We start from the raw sequence: 24,350 nt of genomic DNA, 5'->3' as shown, positions 1-24,350 counted from the left end.
AGCACCACGACGCAACCCTGTGAACCCAATTTTTCAAGGCTTTTCTCCGAGCCAAATCTCTCCTAAACTCCTCCCAATAACAACCCAAACCTATAATTGAGTTTTAAACTCATAATAGTACAACAAAGGCGACATATAAACCCAAAAACACAAGTAAAAACATCACCAAAGCTCAGAAATCAAATCTTGAGTTCAAAATTGAAGAACACCAAAAGCCCAACTTGAAATTCAGGTAAACAAAGGACCAAGAACGGTACCTCAGCTGGGACACCAAGGGAGGGAGAAGGGTAATGAGAGAGATAAAGAAAAAAAAAGTTTCTGCTTTTCAGTTTCCTACCACTGAAGTAATCTAGTGACTAAGGTAATCCAAGGCTAGGGAAAGAACCAAAATGCCCTTAGCCTTTTCCTTGGTTCTCAAACGCCCCCAAGGGAAAAATCGTCTTTTACCACCCTTTTCCACTAAACCACAAATAACACTATAAATTCTCAATTAACCCTGACATACATAAATAATCACTGAATAAATTGCTAATCCCCGATAAAACCTGGTAATGTACTAAGTTACTAAAATACCGCTAGGCTCACCTCGAGCTGGGTATTTGACTCAGTTGTGACTTTTTCCGCTAACTTTCTCACTAGGATCATATCCACATAATAATATGGTCTCAATCACATAACACATATAATTATAATTATACTCTCAACGGGTAAAAATTACAAAAGTGTGATTGTTAACGAAATCGGGTCACATGCATATTTAATACACATAAACATGTGTAAGTATTCATACCACAATATGACTCATATATGCTACATAATCACACATAAATTTTAAATTAAATTCACATATGAATCCAATTATGCCCTCCCGGCACATTAATCAAGGTATTTAGCCTTTATTAGGACATTTGAGACGTTACAATATGATTATGATATGATTATGATACGATTATGATCTATTATGATGTTCCATGAGTTTATGTATGTACTTAGATCACTTTGTGTTTCTTGTAAATTTTTGTATTTTGTTTGTACTTCCTTACTGGGCTTTTAGCTCACCCCCCTACTTTCTCCCTTTCAAGTAGGCAATAAAGTTTCTTCTTGGCACGCACTATGATGTGGGGAATTCCGATGTTTAGGCATGTATGATGCGGGGTGTCCATGAGCTAATAACGATCTAGTTGAGCCCCAAGAAAGTTTATGAACTTTTATGTTATGGTTTATGTTTTCATTATGTCACAATGGGACTTATTATTTTATTTTTCAAGATTGCATAAAATACACTATATATTATTTTAAACTAGTGGGTCCAAATTGCATGTTTTGATAAGGCCCCACTGAACTTTTTTCTAAAATGGTATTTTTCTAATAAACATAAATTGAGCGATGTTTTGCAAAGTAAATAGATTAGGGCGATCTTATAATATAAGACCATCTCCAATGTAAGATGTAAATTGTGTGTCAAATTTGGTACAAAAAATGAGTCAATGCTACATTTGGCTCAATATTTGCAATTTTTCTCCTATGCACAAGATGCAAATTATAACTAAAAAAATTTAACAATTCATTTAATATTTATTGATAATATACAAAAAAGTAACCATTTTTTCATTTTTTATTGTAAAAAAAGTTGTTATTGATTGTTAATTACTAAATTAGTGGAAATATCTTAAATAAAAAAAGTGACATTAATTATTATGTCAAATTTGGCTCATGCTATATCTTGTGCCAATTTTGGCACACTTTTTAGAACACTATTGGAGTTATAATTTTTCTAAAATGTGCTGAATATAACAATGCACTACTTTTTTGACACTCCATTGGAGATGCTCTAAAGGAGAGCTATAGGAAAGTGAGGTGGCTTCCTAGATTATTTATATATGAATTATCTATTTTTTCAAATTTTTCAAATTTTTTTTATCCAACAAAAAAATTATTAACAATTTAAAAATCTCTATAGTCTCACACATGGTTTACAAATCATTGCGATGTTATACTTTTAGGCTATATATATAAAGTACCATTCATCATTTTGATTTGTAATATGTCCAAATATTAGTATTTTTTTTTCTTATATAGGTAATTTATTTAACTCAATATTTCCAAATAATTTTTTTAGTTATATTAATATTGAACATATTATTGATATTTATATATGAGGTGAGATGACTTCCAAGAATTATTTATATATGAATTATCTATTTTCTCATAATTTTTGATTTATTCTATTTTTTTATTTAACAAAAGAATTAATTAATAACTTAAAAAATCCCTATAGTCCCACATCGACATCTTGATGTTATACTTTTAGGCTATATATCTATATATATTGTAATAGAAATCTATATCTATATACTCATATAAAGCTAATTTTAAAAGAGGTGAGGTGGCAACTTATATGAGCTTTCTTTCATATTCTTTGCATTCCTAATTTTTCTCAATTATTTAGTTTTTTTATTAATTTTTAATTTTGTAATAATAATATTTCTCAATTTCCACATTAAGGTAGTTTTCAAATAATTAAATATAAAATTTCGATTATCAAATAAACTACCTTTTCATCTTCCAATTATTAAAATAAGCACTTAATATACACTTTTTTAATTAATAATGGTAATAAAAATAAGGAAATTTACTCATTTGATACCCCTTGTTTTTGCAAAGTATCATTTTAGCACCATCTTTTTCCAATAATGCTCATATGGTATCCTGTATTTTAAAATCATACAAATTTGGTACCCTAGACTCATATTTGATAAATAAAATTTTATCAATATGACTAAATTGTCATAAGTTATATGTAATTAAGTAATTAAATTTGAATTGGAAACTCACATAATTGAAAGTATGTAAGTTGGTAAAATTTTATTAAATTAATTTGAGTTTAATTACCAAATAGTTATAATTTCAAAATACAGGATACTAAATATGTATCATTTCAAAATACAAAATATCAAATAAATATTATTATAAACACATAGTACAAAATAATTACCTAACCTCAAAATAATGATGATAATAATATCTATTTCTCATTTCTCATTTGTCATTTTATATACATTATAATACAGAGAGAAAAAACCATTCATGTATACTTTACTTTAATATTTTTAATTTATTATATATAATAAAACAAATCACACTATTATTGGCGTTCCATCTTTTTCGTTATTTTATTTTTATTTTTTGACAAATTTGCCCTTTCTATCTTTGGCCTTATGTTTTGTTTTACAAATATTAATATAAGTATATGTGTATATATATATATATAAAAAAATTGTTATCAGTTGACTTCTAACTCTATATATAGTGATAGGTGATCAGACGTTAATATTTATATATTTATACTACTATTCTATTAATACACACTAGCCCTAACCAAAACAAAAAAATGATTTCCATCGTTTCCTTTCTCATACATTTGACTACGTTTGTGTGTTATGTGAGATGAATGACTGAAAACATAAGTATGTTTCTAAATAACAAAAGTTGATGAGATGACATCCTAGCATGTTAATATTCTAGATGTGACATTCTAAGTTTTTAGCATTTTACATTTTTTCATTATTTCAATTTTACTAAGGTTAATTTCAATTTTAAGTAAGATAATAATAATAATCAATTAAAACTACTGTAGCATATATTTTTCGTTTAATTTGTGATTTGGCTTGTATTAGGATAATGCATAGTTGTTTTATGCATCAAGCAAGGCTGTATTTTTAAATTTTAATGAGAGAAGAGTAAATAATAAACTTATTATTATTATTATTATTATGGGACTTTCTTCAGTCCCTCGGTTCATTTTCAGGACCTAGTCCTTTGTTTGATTTTCAGCCTTTAGATTTATTGTTTTAGAAAATGGATGGTGTGATTTAGTTGTTGAGTTTATTGGGTGTGAAAGTACTGTTATGGCCTTAGGGACCCCTTAGTAACCGGTGACCTTTTCTTTGTGTTTGATCGGTGATTTTGCCCGTTTAGCCATTCTTCTCCTTTGAAAAGCTAAAGTCCCTCCTAAACCAAATCATAAGTTTGGAAGGAAAATTTCCTCTCATTTAGTCCATTATTCTCCTTGACAAATTCGGGCTAGGTTTTTTTGTTTGGAGTAGTGAGGATTTGGATTGAGTTTGGTAAAATTTGCTACTAATTTGGAGGTGTTTGATTGTACATGCACTGTTGTTTGCCTTGAGTTTGAAGGACCGAGTGGCCAAGCATAAATCCTTGCATCTTTGTGTTGAGTTCTTCGGGTAAGTTCTTATACCACATTTACGTGATAAGTTTTGGGCATTAGCTAATTAGGCAAAAATTATGTTTGGCTTCTTTGAATTCTGGGTAATGGTGCACTCGATTATTCAGTGGCCGAGCATATATAATGGTGACCACCTTATGTTTGAATTTTAGTTTGAGAGAAATTATAATAGCAATCATATGATTGTGAAATATAACAATGCGTGATCAAATTGATATTATCAAAGTTTTTAATGCATTTGTTTCATCCAATTCTAAATTCTATTTTTATTTGTATCAATTTTAAAAGTGCTTGCATATTGTTTGATAAAATGTCTCAGTGAAGAATTTATTGGAAAAGTTATGAATTTCTGATTGCTATATGGTCAATTAAAGATGCAGTTGGCACTCGTCAAATAGGCATATGAATTTAAGTAGAGGGCCTGGAAAAGAATTAAATTTTTTTTACGGAAATAGACAAGGTAAGAGAATCAGTGTACTGAATAAGAGACTCGTAGAATACTCAAGTAATTTCTGACTTTGGGTGTGCTTCAATTGATAGTTTGCTAATTTAAGCATTGTTATGTTTAACAAGATTATGTTCACAGTTGTCACTAGATGGAAGAGATATAGTCATGGTGTACTATGAATGTGTCATCATTGGAAGGTAATTGATGATAAATTGAAATAGATAACTCTGTGAAAATGAGTACAAAAAATAAAATAAAACACCATTGTGGAAAACTAAGGGCCATGCATCAGGTCCTAATCACAAGAAAATTAGTTATTGACACTTTATTTGAAAATATTGGATGCCACTTGAGATTAGCTCTAGTGGTGTGTGTGAGATTAAGGGGCAGAGTTGAAGTCTCTAAAAATATATGTTATTGAAAAAATGAGAATAAAAAATTGTTAACCTGTTTTCTGTGACAAACCAAAATGTTAGAAGTAACATATAATTGGCTTAATTGGTTTTGGCAACATAACTCACTGGTAGTTTCAGCAGTGATTGAATCATTGATAGTTTACTTTGTCACTTCTTCGATAGCTTTTAGACAAATGTAATTAGTTGACCGAAGTATTATCTTTTTCATGTTAAACAACTGATTTTGGAGGAAAATATAATCAACTAAAATGTGTTTACACCTTACTTATTGTGTTCAAGATTTTGAGAAATTGGAGTAGATTATATTTATTTGCCAGGGTGTTGTTGTACTGAAATCTATTTTGTCTAATGCACTACCACTCCATTAACATCTTTGTTTAGAAGTATTTAAAATATAAACAAATCTAAATGTTAAAGCATGAAAGTATTGTTGTAGCATGAAGTATATTAATTATAATACAAGGTATAATTTATTCTAATCAAATAGTTTGGTTTTTTATGTGTGGTGCATATCTAGTTAAACTATGTGATAACTTGAAAGGACTCAGGAGTTCCCAAGAGTTGTTTCATTTTAATTACAGAGATGGCTAGGTTGTTTACGTAAGTGCATAGGAATGTTTACTTAGCGTTAGTTTTTTTTTTTTGATAAGAAGAAAATTATATTCCACTAAAAAATCAACTTACAAAACCCCCTGTACCAGAAACGAATATACAGTTATAGCTTTACAAAAGTTGAATAAAATTAACCATACTCTTCTCAACAGCCTTTAGTTTAATGCTCCTAATATCAAGTAATTTGGCTTTAAGACCCATAAGAATCAAATAATTCAATTTCAAAATAGTACAAGAATAAGACTCAAAGATACACCAATTCCTATTAGACCAGATGATGTACACTGTAGCAGCAAGAACAGCAGCACTAATCCTTTGATGAAGCCCCCTAGGTCTCCCATCCATCCACTTCATCCACTCTGAGTATTTAGGAGGCCACATCAGATGACCCAGCCAAGACCGAACCTGATACAACACCTGCTGAGAGAATGGACAACTAAAAAACAGATAATCATGCGACTCCATATCCAACTCACAAACAGGACATAAGCAAGACTCAATTTGAATATGGCATTTAATCAAGTTGTCTCGAGTAAGAAGGTGACCTAAAACCACTTGCCAAAGAATAAATATATGCTTAGGAATAGATAGCTTGCACCAAACCACCTTATCATAATGAACCTTCTCTTTGTGAGCCAGATGCATATAAAGACTAGAAAGATTCAACTTGCCTTTGGAAACCGAAGGCTTTAATGAATCATGAGAGAAATGATCTCTCAGCTTAATAAGCTTCCTCCAGTACCAACTAACATCAGATTGTAGATTATAAGACCAGAAACTATGCCCTTTGAGATAGATATTAACTACCCATTTGACCCATAAAGAGTCCTGTTTAGATGAAATAGCCCAAATATATTTGGCCATCAATAAAATATTCCATTTAGATCCTTCTTTAAAACCAATCCCACCCAAACTTTTAGGCAAACACACCTGATCCGATAATGATAAATGCACTCTGCTATGGATGCCTTTAACTCCCCAAAGAAATTTCCTGCATAACCTATCAATCTCCTGAATAACTCTTTGAGGGAGCAAAAATATACTCATCCAATAAGTCCTAATACCCAACAAAATAGAATGTATGAGTTGAGATCTTCCTGCAAAAGAAAGATGTCTACTAGACCAAGTATGTAATCTATTTTGGATTTTTTTAAGAATTAAATCATAATCCTCAGCCTTCCATTTAGTTGGTCTTAGACACAATCCCAGATATTTAAAGGGAAGGATCCCTCCTCAATATTCAAGCTATTCATGATTTTTTTCCTTTCATCCAAATGAACACCACCAAAGTAGATGTGAGACTTAGATAAGTTCACTGTAACACCAGAAACCTGACTGAATTTTCGAAAACCATAATACAGAATCTGAACTGAAATATAGGAACCCTTACAAAAGAGAGTGATATATTATGGGCCAATGATCTTTGCTAAATGAAAGCACCCTGATTCTGATGAGTAAGAAAAGGAAGAACAGTAGACATTCTCACACACATCATCTTCGAAATACACTTGTATAAGGTGTTACAACAAGCTATTGGTCTATAATCTATTGCTGTGGAAGGAGTATCTTTTTTAGGGATAAGGGTAATAATTGATCTGTTAAGGGAATTAGGTACGCAGCCAGAATAAAAAAATCCAGCACAGCAGTGGCTATCTCATCCCCCAAATCTTTCCACATATACTTGAAAAACCTCGAACCAAACCCATCAGGACCAGGACTTTTAACAGCATGAATACTAAACATGGCCATTTTTACATCCTTCTTCGAAAAAGGCCTAATCAAACTGAGTTGCTGGTCTAAACTCAAAATGTTGCCAACCTTAAAACAATCCAGCTGAATCCTAGAAGTAGCAGAGCGAGGACTGCCCAGAAAACCTTTAAAATGGTTAAAAAAAATGATTAACCACATCATCATAACAATCAACAATCTTGCCATGTTCATCCAAATAAGCAGTGATTCTATTAAAAGTTGACCTCTGTTTTAAAGTAGCATAAAAGTAAGATGTATTGTCATCTCCAAATCGCAACCAAGTAACTTTGCTCCTTTGCCTAAGAAAATTGTCATGCATCTTTGAATAGTGATTAAACTCTGAACATGCTACTTGTTCTGCTTGCTGTAACTCTATAGATTGAGGTTGCTATTGCAGCAAATATTGTGGTTGTTGAAATTTTTCCTTGGCTTCTAAATATCTATCTGTGACATCTCCAACTTTCCTCTTATTAAACTGAATCAACACTGACTTCAATCTATTTAGTTTCTGAATAATTCCTAGCAGATCAGATCAGAACCCCTTAATACACCAACTTTTAAGAACAATCTCTCTGAATTCCTCATGTTTTGTCCTTTGTCATTGGTAAATTTTATGATAGGCAAATGGTGTATTTATTTTTATGAGTTTGTAAATCTTAAGTTTGACTAATAAATTTTCGTTTTTTATTTGACAGGTTAGTTTGGACTGATTAAAATAATTAAAAAATGGCTGAAGCAAAGAAGTTAGATTATAGATGCTCACCTTGTAGGGTATTTTCTGTTATTTCCAAACTCAATGGGGATCAAAAGGAGGTAGTGAAACAAATGGGATTTGGGGCACTTTTGGGGATGAAAGATTGTGTTGTAAGAAGGAATCTAGTGACATGGTTGTTGTCTAGGTTCAACACCTAGGACGGGTCTTTAGAGGTTCATGGGAAACAATTTAAATTGAACAGTCAAATATTTGGTGCTACGATTGGTGTTAAGGATGGTGTTGACGATTTATTTCATGATAGCAGGAAGAAGCATTCGAAAAAGAAGGTTGAAAGCATTGCTGTGCAAGTTCTAGAGGAGAAATTGATAACAGGTCAATCGGCGGACATGTCATTCGTTCAAAACTTCTTGCTCTTTATTGTCTCTGTATTCTTGATGCCTAATACGTCTGTAAATGTTGATCGCGAAGTGGAGGATCCTATAAAGGCCATAAATGACATTGCAGCAGTTTGTCGTGTTAACTGGGCATCACTGTCGTACAATTATCTATGGAAGGCCCTTCGACGGCATCAGAAAAACAAAGGCATGTTTGTAGGAGGATGCATATATTTTTTACAGGTACATGTTCTTTACACTTAGCAACTGTAATTGTTTTATGAGACACCATCGTATAAAAATTTATGTTTCTGCATGTTGTAGTTATTTTACTGTCATCACGTTGTTTGGAAGGAAGGATATATTGATAGATCCCTCTGCCCTTTAAATGTGTGGTCTGACAATGATTTCAAGGCTATACTGGATTGGGTACAGGAGCATGGGGGGTTTGAATCAAATAAAGTAAGTATATGATTGTGTAAAAAATTATTTCTTGTTTTTGAAATATTTTGTTTGGTTGAATTAATAAAATTTTCCCATGTTTTTCAGATTCCAATGATAGAGTTGCAGGACGGTGCTGCAGCATCGAAGATGCCCGCCACGCTCGCCTCTTTGTGTGATAAGGTTGAATCGATTGAGAACAAAATGATTGAAAAGGAAATAGAAATGGTAAAATTTCATGAGGATTTGAAGTTGCAACTGGCCAAGGAATTCAAACGATTACGTAAGAGTTTGAGCGGCGGAATCAGTTCAAGGGTGCGTGGTGATGGTGTTCCCAAGTATAGTAAGGGAGAGGAGCCTCGAGATTCAGCCATATTAATTAATGACCCTATCCTAGAAAACATGCAAATGGATTAGAATAGGATATTGGAGAAGCTTTCAATTAGGAATGACCCAATGTTGTTGGAGTGCGGTATAGGATTTCGGAATGAACCTTCTTATGGAAACTACTCACCCTCCTTCAACGAAAGCAACCTGGGGGAAGTGAAGCATGACTTTATTAATTTTGAATTAACATTTTCACCACCGAAGGAGTTCTTCAATGAGGTCCCAGCAAACACTCACCCAAATGCTTTTCCCTGTGAACCATCTAATTCAGAGAATGGGAAGACCATGGTTGAAATGGACAAAGATTTCAACGAATCTCTTGCTAAACTTAGACCTCCTGAGAAAGAAAAGAAGGAGGTGGAGAAAGGGAAGGAGAAGGATATTGTGGATGAAGTCACAACTCATGAACCTAGTATCCCGAGGATTACAGTTGATCATGTTGTACATGAAATAGAGGAAGATGATAATGAGAAGATCGATCCTCCCACTCTAAGGAGAGAGAAGGAGCTATGAAAATTGGACAACTTGTTTCAGAATATGATTCATACATACAATGAAAGCAATTACTACCAAATTGGAGCATTCAAATTGCGGAGGCCCTTGCCCCTGGCGAGTTTCGAAATCGCACTTTTCATTTTTGACTTCAATTTGTCTTTGAGGTATGTGATACTTTCCCATCTTAAATCAACCATTTTTTATGTCTGACACAATTTCTACATTGAAAATATTTATGTTGTTAGGTTTACTTTTTTTTTACATTTTTCAACCCCATAATTTTCAGTGAGGTGTTGGTAGAAAATCCAATGGCAAAGTTGCAACGTTGGTACTTTAGGAGCCTTAGGCCTGAAGCTCATGTGGACATGAAGGTAAGTACCCAGTTTGCACATAGTTCACTTTTATTAGGATGCCCAAAGTATCTTATGAAGGGTTGCGCCTTACATTTGTTGAATAAGGTGGGTTTGGATAAATGGCTTTATACTTAATTATGTTTTGCAGATTATTGATGCTTTTGCTCATGTACTACGATTTAGACATAAAGAGAAGTGTGACAAAATGGAGGATATGAGAACTCTAATTTTGCCCACCTTTCATCCCAATTTGGTAAGTTGTAACGTATGTTTGATTGCCTCAGTTGAACATTGATAATGTAGTTAGTAGTTGCTCATTTTCTATTAATCTAGTAATAGGAAAGTGGTCATGCTCAGAACTTTTGGGAGACGGGGGATTTTGGTTTTCTTGGTGTACCTGTCGATGTTACTTTGGTTCTAAATAATGCCGAAAAGGTATTCCAAGCCTTCCTTATGCAAGTTATTTATTTTCTTTGAATAATTCACTTATCTAATCATCTGTTTTTGGGTATGAGTTAACTTAGATCCTAGTGTCTATGAAGGACATCGAATACAATCACCGGATATTGGCTGTATTGGACATTAAGAGTTCCTCTACATCGAATTGGGACTCCATGTCCACTGCACGCGCAAAAAGGCACATGATACATATGCTTAGCACACTGGTATGCGTGTCTTGTCAATTTAATATTATTGATGTTAAATAATGGATAAAGTATATGTACTATTTAATTCTTATTACAGTTGAAGAAGCTTGATAAGTTGCTGTTGAGGACGATGGATGATGTTCATTCTGGCCAACCTGTTTTTGAAGTTTTCAATATAGTGCCTGCCGGAAAACTCCCGCAACAGGACAATGGACATGATTGTGGTATTTTTGTCATGAGGTTTATGGAGTACATTGCATCCGGACAATCTCCTCCCTCGACCTATGTAGGTGTCTTCACCTTATATTTTTATTTTTGGTTAAACAACCTATGCACTGTGTTTAGAATATCGCGTTACTATCTTAAATGTATGCTTGCCTGCTTCTACTTTGCAGATAGTCGACCATAATGAGAGATTCCGATTTGCAATTGATATTGTCTTATCGGAATCCAATGGCCTATTTTGGGATGTGATGCATGATGCAACCGCTTATTATGGAGTTTGTTCAAGCAAAGGTGGTGAATCATCAACCTTAAAAGAAGGTAAGTGTTTTCCCCCAAGACGTGATGCTTCGCCTCCAACGCTTTCAACAAAAAAGTCTAGACAGCAACATTGGTCGAAGTGCGAAATGAGAAAAAAGAGGAAGTCAATGAACTAAACTTGTATTTACATATTTTGTCTTCATACTACCATGCCATGTTTAGACCAATTAGCTATTACACTATTAATTTCTTTGTGACTATACAATAGTTGGGCATGCATGCTTCTCACATTAATGTGTGTTATGTGGTTTATTTTTTGATTATTCACTCTTAAATAGGAAGGCATTATTGGGACATATAATGCGAGTATCCATCAACCATATTAGTAAAAACCAGACCTGTGTTATGTGTACTGCTCAAATATGCAAAACATAATCATGTCCTTTATATTTGCTGGAAAGATGGTCATGTACTTGAACTGTCAATTTTCACACTCTATTTCTCGTTTTACGTAAACTTGCACTTTTCTTACGTAGCGTATCACATATATTATGTTAGTGCGAACACTTAATAGGAGCTCAGTACATTCATTTGCACTCTCTCACTACTTTAACTGAATTGTGAACACGCTCAATTTGCTAAGAGGTTTCTATACATTAGAATAGATCAATTGTATAGATTTTAACACCCGAAATCGGTGAGGACCACGAAAATAGCCTGGCATAAATGTAAAAAGTTCAGGAAGCTAGCTTTTGCAGATGTAATCTCCAAAATTAAAGTGGTAATTGATACAACCTGATTCCTAGTCTTCATTGTTCATATTTCTAATCGTTTGGTTTGTATAATTACTCCAATTCATGTTTTTTCCTTATTTCGTACCAATAATGGAACTAATTTACATATATGTTGAATGTGTAGTGCATCCACTTGCTTTGAGGACCACTTGCTGGGAATTTGAAATTGTTGTGGAGGTAAAGGTAGGCTCCAACATTCCAAAAAATACCTTGCTTGTAATTTTACTTAAATGCACTAGTGCAACCATATTAAATATGGTTTATGGTATATATCCTTCTGTATGTTGTACTGATGTTTTTGTAATATTACATAATTCTTGGGGAAACAGGTGGGTTGACTTGTACATAGCAGAGATTTTAGTTAGCTACAAAATAATTTGGCTCTTTTTTTTTTAGTTTATAAATTTTTTTATTGTTACAAAACCAGAGATTACTAAGAGAATCTGACATTAGGAGAGTGAATAAGGAGGAAGTACTTCAACAAGGAAATTTGGAACGTTCTTCCATGATATACGTTAACGGTTAATAGGCTCTGGCAACATAATGAGTGCTTCAAGTTCATGAGTATGGTTGTCAACTAAAATTAATGACATTCGTTGCTTATGTTATACTACTGTTTCTTTCAGAAAATCAAATTGTATCATGTAAATATTAAAATTGTTTACTAAAAAGGGGATTACTTGAATAAATCATTAATTTATTGAATGTATTAATTTTGAATTTTATACATCTTCTTCCGTAGTAGAACACAGATAGATTCATTGACTAATTATTTTTTCTTTAAATATTGTGAATCTCTATTTTCTTTGAAATGTAAACTTATTGTTTACAGTGCTATTGAAAAAAAAAAAGAGTAAACTCATTGTTTACAGTTTACTAGAAACCAATATTTGCCTATACAATTGTGTTAAACTAAAAGCTTCACGGTTAATCTTAATTTTAACAATTTACTTGAAAAAATACTTAATACCTTGTTCATGTATTTTTTGTTTTACGATTTCGGTTGGAAAATTTCTGAAATAGTAAACTCATTGTTTACAAATTTGTTAAAACTGATGATTAAAGACTAACTAGTTTGTGAACTTTGTGATTAAACAATAAACAACATGTTTTTCTTTCTTTATCAAGTTAGTAATGAGGGTAGTTTTTGAATTGTCTCTTAAAAAATTAAGATTTATTTAAAAAAGGGTAAACATGTTTAATCAATGTGTCAAATGGGTATTCCTGGCCATTTCTGTAAATGGTGTATGCGCCACGAGAAAAGATGAATTACATAAAAACTATAATACCCAAATGTGGGACAAGTGATGATCTTTAAGAGTTGGTGAAGATGCAGTTAAAATATGGATTTTTGGGTTTATACGGCCCACGCTCAATTTCAATGAATAGCACAAAAAATAAATTACAAAAAAATTATTTTTTAAAGACCACCATCATTGAGGTCATGTGTATGAGGTAACATGATATACAAAAACCATTGAAGTCAACTTTTTTAGTAAACATGGAATAGGTAAAACATAGCCTTCCTCCAAGATATTGGCCATTATGACAATATTTGTTTCTTTTATTCTAACATATCTTAGAAGAGCATGAGCTTAATAATACTACATCCACCCACCCTAAAAATAGACTCACCTTTCCTTCTTATGGGGTAATGTGAAGAACAGTTCACATTATGGGCTCCCGAAATTGTCCTGTCCTATCAATATAATAGTAAACAGATACACTCAATTTCATTTCGATACTGAAAGTAAAATATTTTCAAACTTAATGTCAAAAAAAGTGTGATGAGTCCATAAATAACAAAGGAAAATAAAATTTAATTAAATATAATTTAGAAAGCCAACTTACAAACAAACATTTTTAAAAAATGTCAGCAACTTTGGAAATAACAGAGGCAACGAAAGATTAAAAATGGTAACTAACATTTACTTTAAGGAAACAATGAACATAACAAGTAATAGATTAAGCTACTAACTCAGGTACTGGTCATCCTCTTCCACCTCAAATTGGAGAGTTCGCGGCCCACAATATTATTCAATCTCTCATCTAGGTATTCTTGGTACCTAGTAATTGACTCTGTTTTAAGTTGCAGCACTGCTTCGGAAAGCCGTTCATAATCTTCCATCCACTCGTCCTTCGAGTACGAAGCATCCCGTGCCATTTCTTGTAAATTATTTGACTTCTCGGCAAGCTTTGCCTCTAGCTACAGTATCTTCTCCTTCATTATTATGTTTCGTTCCTCCAAAACACGTTTTTCCCTATCAATATTTGAAATGTGGTACTCCTTCTCCCCTAATGTAGTCAGGAGATCATTAATGTAATCGACAGGATCTGCTAGGAGTGTTGTTATTTTATAGAAACTGAATTGTTCCCAATCTGGGGGGTTTGGTTGTCGTGGTGGGAGGTCATGGAGAAACTCTAAATTGCAGGAATTGATTGAAGAATTTGAATCCATGACCGAGTGCCCTTTCAAAAATTTAGTTTCAATAACTCAATATAGTCCCACCGCAGTATATCAAGAGAGATAATGGTAGAGTACAGTGTAAATGACAACCCACTATCCTGTATTTTCGGTTTATGTTGATCGGTACAAGCTAATGAAAGCTTGATGAAAGTGATATAACGTGGGCCCATGACCACCAAATGTGATCCATAGTAAAATTGTGCACGCAACCTTTGGAAACAAGCTAAAATCAGAAACACAAATAGATAGTCAAACGTGTGGGGCCCTATATAATGATTTGTACTTGTGTGTGGATCCAATATTACTCCTATACATTCTATTTACACGATACTAAAACATGAGAGTATGGCCCTCATATATACGTAGATTTTATTTTAAATTGAAAATAATCTATGAATTATAAGTTGATATTAAGTATGGCCCACTAATAAAAGGTTTCTGATATACATGAAAAAAACGTGAAAATGGAAGTCAATTCCGTCTCCATTCTTGATTTTCTCATGTAATGTGCTCCAAATAACTTCCCACGTAATAGCACTCACAACTCACGTGACCATGACGTGCTGAAATGCAAATTCTAATTCTTCCCACGTAATACGTGACTGCTTCCTTATGTTTCTAATAATGGCATACTTTATGTAATTTTGACTGATGTGCAACCCTATTTTTGATAAGTGACAGTGCATTAACAACTCCACCATTTACAGAGGAATGTGTTTTCTATATGTATATATATGTGTGTAGGGATCGTGTTGACCTCAATTCAATCTCCACCACCCTACCTGTATACTTGGATATCCTCTTTTTCTCTCTAAAATGGACTCCACACCTTTGCCAATGAATAACATCGTTAACTTCCTGTCGTTTGATGACAATCATCTTGAGCAAATGCAATACATTAACCGAATTGTGCATGACAATGTCAGGCTGGCCACCAAGCGGAACGAATGGGAGAGGAGATACAATGCGTCCAACATCCAGAACACTCTCCTTAAGTCTGACCTACACTCCATCAAGATGGTGGTATTAGAGCTGAAAGAGAAGTCGGTTGCAATAGAGATGGCCTGGAGAAAGGAAATGGAAGTTGTGGCAGCCGCGATCAATGAGCTCCGAAGTGGCTATATCAACATGTACCCACTATACGTCCAAACTCAGAAGCCACCTAATCAATAGATATCTATTTAGTTATATGTACTCAGTTTGGTCTACACTTACTATAAATGGAATCACTGATTATGTATCTTTTCAAGTTTTAATGGCTTTACAAGTCACTTTGCTGTAAAACGGTCTTTTGGATCGTACTTTTGGAAACTCTTCTCTTTTGTGTACCCCTACTATGATTAAGGCTTTTTTTTATCAATGTGTAAGGGGTCCTTGCATGTGTAATGCAAACTATCCTCTATGTATATATTAAATGATATGGTTTTAGTTTTAACAAGTCTTCTCCAGCTTACTTCGTATGTATTGTGTAACACCGACTAATACCCTTTATGGCCGATTACTCCTAGTGTTTCTCAATTCCTATGGCTTCTAAATGAAGGTTCATTACTAGATGGCATCTACCATTAAAAAAAACTATGTACTACCATTTACACATTCAAGAATAAAAATCTATATTTGTCATGTAAGAGCCCCAACAATTGTCACCATTTCCATTTCAACCCAACAAAGACGATTCATGTAAGTCAATCACTACACTTAACCTTTGTAATATATTAATTCGTTTTACATCGGGTAAGTAACCATTTGCTAGCATGTATTTTTCCAGAGTATCAACTTGGTACAAATAATGTTCATTTGTTACACTGCATTTTAAAATTTGACATATTTGGTACCCTGTATTTTAAAATTGTACATATTTGGTACCAAAAACTAAAATTTAATTAATAAATTTTTACCAATTTAACCAAATTACTCTCAATCATATGAGCTACAAATTATAAATAACTGCTGACAATTTGGTGATAATGGCAAAATTTTATCAATTAGGATACCAAATATCTATGTTTTCAAAATACGTGTATCATATGAGTATTATTGAAAACAGAATACCAGAACGATATTTTGCAAAAAAAAAATAAAAGTACCAAATGAGTAAATTTCTTTTCACATCTACCACCCCATATTTTTAATGCATTTACGGTGATGTCACCTTCTATTGCTTGTTTGAGCGTTTATTGATTAACAAATTATAATTATGGAATAAGATGAATGTTTGTCATTTAATGTATGGATGAAATGACTCACCATTTACCACCAGGTGTAAGGAGAACGATAATTAATGTAAGGCACAGTTGCGACAACAAACTAGAACCACCACATTAAATGGCTCATTCAATAACAGTATATATATGAGCCATTCACATGTTTTTTGTGAACCAAATTGATGTTGTGCCTCTCTTCGCCCTTGGATGGCAAGATCTACATCTAGTATCATAGAAAGTCACAAAGTCAACCAACGTTTACTTGTTAGTATATAGTTTATGAGCTACTGAAAGAGGTAATTTTTATGTCATGCTCATCTAAACAAATTTACGAGAAGATATACTTACTCTATATGATTTGTAGTGTTCATTTGTTTTTAGGAGACAATTTTCACTCATGGCTTCATTATTTTATGCACCACTCGTAATGTTCAACTAACACTCCTTATTAAGGTATACCAGCTTTAATAAAATCAATAAATACATTCCCATGTTATATGTACATTTTCTATAATCGATCCCGCCATTTCAGAATAAAATGAAAGATATTGCCTTAATTAATTTGCCTATTAATAAAGTTGTATAGGATCTTCTTTGGGGCGGATTGTTAGGGGAATATTGTGTCCTTTGATTTAGCTACTCGTAATTGAGCAGGTGGAAGAGTAAGAAGGGATGCAAGTGTTTAGATAGCATTGGGCCACAATAACTTAAAGGTACCACTGACCCTTACTGTTCATTTTCTTTGCTTGAAACATGGAAGATGTAAGCCACTTTCATTTGTAATCATGAAACCATCGTTTTGTTAAGGGTTTTGTTTCACTGTTACACATTATCGTTAAGGTTGAATATAGCATCCTTAACCAACAAATTTTTTGGTGGGAAACAGTTTTGAGAATTAACAACCCCAGCCTCCCAGTATATATAACACTCTCGGTTAGTGAAACCCGCCACCCCCAATCACTCGCCTTGTACCCTAGTTTTTTGCACTGAACCATTAAAAAAACATGGCATCTTCTAACTTATGCGTCAATCTATTCCCAAAGGAGGTCGTAGTTAAAAAAGAGCCTGAATCACCAACCCATCAATTCCTAATTCCTTTCCATGTTGAGTCCACTCCCCCAACACCACCGTCCACTAAGAACACTGAAATGACAACCCACTCCGCTCCTTCCTCGGTTAACAGGTCAGCGACGATGTCGCCGAGTGATAATGGTAGTAAGAAACCAAAGATTAAGCCTGGTTTCCATGGTAAGTGCAAAAATTGTATGAAAAAAGATCTTAAGATTGAAAAGCTTTCAACTTTCAAAAACCTTGCTGCTAAGAAAGCTTCAACTTTAAGGGTTAATTCAATGGACATTAAGTCTTTTCCTTTTCGAACAGCGCCAAATTATAGATCATCTAGGAACTATGGTTAAGCACCAAGAGACCATTAGCAGTGAGTTGTTTGTCGAAGCTAACGACTCAGGAATTAGGACGGAGATCATAGTGCTTGACTGATATTTCACATTATCATGCTTTTGGTTATAAGATCCAGTTGCATTATGACCTGACTATGTTAAATTTCATGTCATCAAGTGTCTTGCAAATGCATTATTGTTTTTTATATTACGTACACACTCGTATTAGGTACTAAATTTACCTAAAACACTATTTTGGGTAATCCAAGTTCCTTTTATTAGTAAGATAGTTGCAATGCTTTGTAGTAGGTGATATATCCTTGTTAAGGCTATCTGTATGTTATGTACTTGATGTCATTCACCTTTTAAATTAATCTTACTTCGTACAGACATATTAGTTTGATGAAAGTCCAAAGTAATATCGCATAAAAATTACACACCCAAAGTATTTACACTCTGATTTACATTTTTTGTAAACTATGACCATTTATGTATAAGATTTCATATGGTTAATTTATTACGAAATCAGAAAGATCACCTTGGGCACAAAAAAATTGGTAATTTATCTCCCAATTTTTTATTGCATATAGTGTAATAGAAACCCATATGACATAAGAAATAAGAATATGTATAAGCCTTGTACATAAGACCAAATATACAGTTGCTAATCTGAAAAAAAGAACCAAATAATAATTCACATGCATTCATGCTGTAGTCACCCATCCTCTTTATACATAGGTGTCGTTTGTTAACACTTAAAAAAAATAGTTTTTTATTTAATTAATTAAAAATGTGACAATTAAACAAAAATTATGTTTGGTAACTCTTTTTTAATTTATTAAATTTTAATTAAAATTTATTAAATTTTGAAAATATTATTCTTTTACTTTCAAAATTCGTTTAAATAGTTTTCAATTTTTTTTCTTCTTCCATTCTTCAAATCAATACCTCGTATTGTTAAAATATATATATATATAAGTTAGCAAACGTGTTTACTATTTTTTGTTTTTAAAAACAACAAACAAAAATAGTTACCGATCATCTTTCTATTTGTTAAAAATAAAGAAATAAAAATAAAATAATATTTATATTTTTGTGTTTAATAAATTAAAAAAATAATTTTTTTACCAAACAGGCCCATAGGAAGTAGAAGATGTGAACATTATCCGTAGTTTTGCTCATTTTATTTCCCACGTAAACTGAAAAGTGAAAAGTATAGGAGGGAAACACCAACATTTTACCCAAGAAGTAACACTGTCCAATATAAGTTACCGGGCCGATGTACATTTTAAGATCACAGACATAAAATTTTTCAATTTTGCCTAATTTAAATGAACCCTAATTAAGAATTTGAATATAGAAATTGAAATATATTATATCACGTTTTGGCAAGTCGAAGATTAATTTAATAAAAGTCCTTTTACTAGAAAAAATTAAGTTTTTAACAACAAAATCTCACAATTTTTAAAAAACAGTAGAGGGGAGATATCCTAAATTTCAATATTTAACGCCTCGAAATCTATTAAATCACGACTTTCATATTACTGAAATATTTTTTCTACTTTCCTCGGCACTTACCAAGTTGTAGTGTATTCAGGGATTTAAGATTGAGAAAACACGCAAAATATGGAAAGTAACATCTGTACAGTACCGAGCCAAGGTAAATTTTTCAATAAAGATCCACAAGAACTATCAAAAGAAGACAGCGTACATCAACACCTTAATACCCTTCAAGAATGGGAAGATTTTTATTACACGTACTCCCAATGGATGGGGTTTAGTGTTCGAAAAGAAGATGTTCGCCGCGAGAAGGCCGATAACTCAGAGTGGCAAAGAAAATGGGTTTGCTCGAAACAGGGCTTCAGAAGAGAGAAGTGGAAAAACCTAACTAACCGAAAGAAAACACCCAGAGCCATTACCAGGATAGGTTGTCTCGCACTACTCCGAGTAAACTTGGTTAGGTCGGATAGCACGTGGGTGGCGAAAGACTTTAACCCAGTTCATAATCATGGCCTAGCTGCAAAGACAGAGGTACATTTCCTGCGATCCAACCGAGCTATACCATAATGTATAGGTGCACAGGTCATATCAATGAGACGATCGGGCATACGCACTTGCCATATATTAAATTATCTAGCACGAGAAAGGGGAGGATGTGAGTATCTTCCATTCATGAAAAAGGATCTTTACAATTGGATTGGTCGCCAAAGACGACAGGAAGCAGAAGAAGGGGAAACAGACACTGAAGGTGCATATAATGACCCAACTACTCTAGACTTTTGGACCATTAACGAAAACCATACATAAACACTAATCCTTAATAAATCTTTACAAGTGAAAAGACCATAACTTTATTAAGAAACTTGTAAAAATAAAAGTTAAACTTACATAAAATATCAAGTAGGATATGGGATCCCATTGTTTTAAAATCAAAACATGACATAATTAAAAAGAGATTTACATAATAAAATGCGGAAAAATACATGTAAAAACCATAAGAAACAAAACTACATCCTCGAAACCAAAACTCTCGACTCCTTGAATCCATTCCGCCTCAATATACATTCTCCAAGCTTCCAAGAACCTTTCCCGCCACTAAGACTATTTTCCTGCACATATAAACAAAAAGGAGTGAGGCTAATGCCCAGCAAGAAAAAATCTAACACATAGTCCATATACATAAATTTCATAAAAACATAAAAACATAACATAACACTTATATCACATACATACTATAATGGCCATTATTACTTGGGGTCTCATAGACTAAACAAGTCATATGCCCATTAGATTAGTGGGGTCTTGCTAGCTAAGCAAGTCATATGCCCATAATCTATTTGGGGCTTGTTAGTCATATGGGTCATATGCCCAAGCCTACAAACATACTTAACATAACATATTTCATAACATAAAAATCATAAGATAACATATAAAAACATATAACATATAAATTCTATCCTATTTTCCTTACCAAAATTACCGGGATATGAGGACAGAGTTGGGACTTTGGAACACTCCTAAAAACCATTTATAACAGGGTGAGTACATTGAAAAAGAAGGGATGAAAGGAATGGGAGGACTATACCATTGAGAATACACTTACCAAAAACTTATGTGCAAGTTCTTAGATTTCCTAACCAAAATAAAGAATAAGGTTAGAAGGCTGAGTAGAAGACTATGAGAACTTAAATAAAATAATACCAATGAACTAGAGTGTGGAAATACCTTGAAGACTTGTGAGACCAATCTAAACCTTGAACCGAAATTCTATAAAACCTTACTTCCCAAGTGTTTGATAAGCATGTGATGATCAAGCTTATGATTCCCAACCCAAGTGTTTACACTCTCACACTCACCTAGCAACTTGCAGCCTCTGAACTTAGAGTAATAGATGAATAAATGGATGGGTACTAGGTCCTATTTATAGAGTTTAGGAATGAAAAGATCTCATTTAACTTGAATAAAAATAATGGCTTTTAAGTGAAAATAATTTGAATTATCGTTCAGCAGAGGCTGAAGACTCGTTCAAAAAGGTGTTGGACTTATCAATAGGTTGAAGGTTTGAATGGAGAATGATTTCAAAAAATTTCAAAATGTGCTGAGATGGGCGATATATTGCCCCCTATAGGCGATATATCGCCTGGGCCAGTATGCCCGAGGCAATCGTGCATCGTTTCGTGTTTTCCGTATCTTCGTACTGCGATATATCGCCCCCTATAGCTGCGATATATCGGCATACGCTAAATATTTAAACACGAAATTACACATTTTTAGCTTAATTTGAATTGAGTAAACAGCCTTGACTAAGCCCTTTAACGTTTTCAAAGCTGCTGAATGACCTTAGAGTATTCAAATTTTAACCTTAATATATTTAATCCTCAAAATACTTAATCATTAATAAACCTATACATAACATGTGTTATTATCCTATTGGTTCTTATCTAAACCTTATAGTATAATAAATATTATCCTCAATATCAGTCATATTAATCAAACCTTAGGTTAAAATTAATATTCTTAAACTATAGGTTAAACTTAGAAAATCTACAAGTACTCCTACGAGTGTCCAAATAAATCCCGATCTGAACCAAAAATCCATAGTCATAAAGATAATACTATTATTACTATTATACTACTATCTACTTAGCTAAGTAAAGTTCTTGGACTCTACAGTGCACTTGGTTACCTAGAATGTCTCAGTTTCCGTGACCCTGATTTCTATGAAACACACACAATTGACAAGGACTTCAGATTGGCAGACCTGTTCTGGGCCAATGGAAATTGTCATAGAGATTACAATTTGTTCGGCGAAATCATGGCTTTTGACACGACATATAGGAAAAATGCATACAACAAACCATTACTAATCTTCGTCGGGGTGAACCATCATTTCAGAACAATTGTTTTTGCAGTTGCATTGTTATACGATGAGACGGAGGAGACATACATATGGGTTTTACAAGAGTTCTTAGAGTGCATGAAAAACAAGGAACTGCATGTTATTGTCACCGACGGAGACCACGCTATGGCAAACGCAATAAAGGTAGTCATGCCCCAGTCAGTCCACCTTTTGTGTGCGTGGCACCTTCAGGCCAACTTAACCAGCAATGCACCTCACCCAGTTTTCAAGGAAAAATTCAACGAGCTCCTTTATCAATATTGTACCAAGGAACAGTTTAAGGATACATGGAACAATATGGTCTCAGAATTCCATCTTCAAGAAAGTCGCTGGGCAAAAACAACTTACGCCAACCGTAAAAGTTGGGCTGAGTGTTTCCTTCGAGGAAACTTCTTCGCGGGTCTTACAACCACCCAAAGGTCCAAGTCAATCAATTCCTACCTATCGTACTTCCTCACGAGCAAACTTAAGCTTAGGGATCTTGTCGGCCAAGTTGATGCAGCCATACAGAACATTCGCCACACCGAAAGGGAGGATGACTTCATCAGTAACCACACTTCGCCCAGTATACCAACAAATGTCCTCCACCAGTACTACCAACAAGCTGCCTCCATTCTTACCAGGACCATGTACGAAAAGGTGGCAGAGCAAATCAGTAGTGCTCTTTCATACTCAGTTGACTCTGTAGATGTAACAGTTAACAGTCAGTCGTACTACTTGACACGTTTCCCAAAAGGACTAGTACGGAGTCAAGTGAACTACAACACTGACCATGGACACATCTATTGTACATGTATGATGTTCGAGTTCGATGGAATTCCATGTCGTCATATATTCGCTGTTATGAAGCACTTGAACATACCTTGCATTCCAGACTTTCTGTTTAAGGCTAGATGGAGGAAGGATGCTAAGAGCTCGGTTGAATTGAATGGTTTCCCCCATTCTAGGGTGATCGCTGATGTGTTGGTATGTACAAGATGGGGATCATTAACATCACAATTCAATGCAATGGGATACTTTGCGACCAAGCAAAGAGACACTTACAAAGAGGCCATGAATGAGATGTCTCGGTTGGAGAAGAAATTTAAGTCAATGTGCTTCAAATTTTGTAATCAATCCGGTGACGGAAACATTGAGCAAAATGAGAACCACTCCCACCCATCTAACAGAGTGATCCGAGATCCAGCTTTAATTCGGACTAAGGGGAGGGAACCTAATAAAAAGTCAAAAGGAAAGGAGAAGGAGCATGATAACAAGGTGGCTAACAAGAGAAGATGCAGAAACTGCAACGAGTTAGGGCACAACAGGGCAACTTTCAAAGTTCAACCTCAAATTCAAATGACGCAAAAAATTCAACCATTTTCTAAGTTTCCATCCACAGAAGCAAGTGTATGTTGTGGCTTCATCCAGCCTGGAGAAAGCAATGACGATGGCAATAATGAAACATCTACACCATGGTAAAATAACATTTCTGTGAGTGGCGATATTCCTCTAAATGAAAGTACGATAGCCGGCAGTCATAGTTTTGCGACGCATGGGTGAGTAGAATATATATGTTTTAAATTACTTTGTTGTTTGTGTTAATAAGCTTTATTAGGTTATGAACTTCACCCATGATTTCATATCGTACTTCTTAAAGCTGAAGAAATGAAATAATTAAAATTTTGAATATTTCGATTATTATGAACTCATGGAGTATTATTTAATATTAAAAGAGCTTATT

At 33.7% G+C, this 24,350-nt stretch overlaps 2 protein-coding genes across 2 annotated transcripts; both read left to right on the top strand.

Annotated features, from left to right (window-relative positions):
• Nucleotides 1-10,894: 10,894 nt before the first annotated feature.
• Nucleotides 10,895-11,542, top strand: LOC133815373 (uncharacterized). Its single transcript, XM_062248220.1, has 2 exons — nt 10,895-11,169; nt 11,279-11,542. The coding sequence occupies exons 1-2, from the start codon at nt 11,014-11,016 to the stop codon at nt 11,540-11,542; spliced, it is 420 nt and encodes a 139-aa protein (XP_062104204.1). The 5' UTR covers nt 10,895-11,013.
• Nucleotides 11,543-22,543: 11,001 nt separating this feature from the next.
• Nucleotides 22,544-24,088, top strand: LOC133815371 (protein FAR1-RELATED SEQUENCE 5-like). Its single transcript, XM_062248219.1, has one exon. It carries the CDS (start codon nt 22,544-22,546, stop codon nt 24,086-24,088), a length of 1,545 nt encoding a protein of 514 aa, XP_062104203.1.
• Nucleotides 24,089-24,350: the final 262 nt, after the last annotated feature.

Source organism: Humulus lupulus, chromosome 2, assembly GCF_963169125.1.
Source record: "Humulus lupulus chromosome 2, drHumLupu1.1, whole genome shotgun sequence".
Classification (NCBI taxonomy): Eukaryota; Viridiplantae; Streptophyta; class Magnoliopsida; order Rosales; family Cannabaceae; genus Humulus; species Humulus lupulus.
This window is presented reverse-complemented; position numbering and strand designations above follow the sequence as displayed.

What these genes read in the sequence shown, in the direction of transcription:
- LOC133815373 (XM_062248220.1), top strand. Translation starts at nt 11,014, where the DNA reads ATGGATGATGTTCATTCTGGCCAACCTGTTTTTGAAGTTTTCAATATA. An exon ending in AATCTCCTCCCTCGACCTAT is followed by an intron (nt 11,170 to 11,278) that starts GTAGGTGTCTTC and finishes TCTACTTTGCAG; the next exon opens with ATAGTCGACCATAATGAGAG.
- LOC133815371 (XM_062248219.1), top strand. Translation starts at nt 22,544, where the DNA reads ATGGCTTTTGACACGACATATAGGAAAAATGCATACAACAAACCATTA.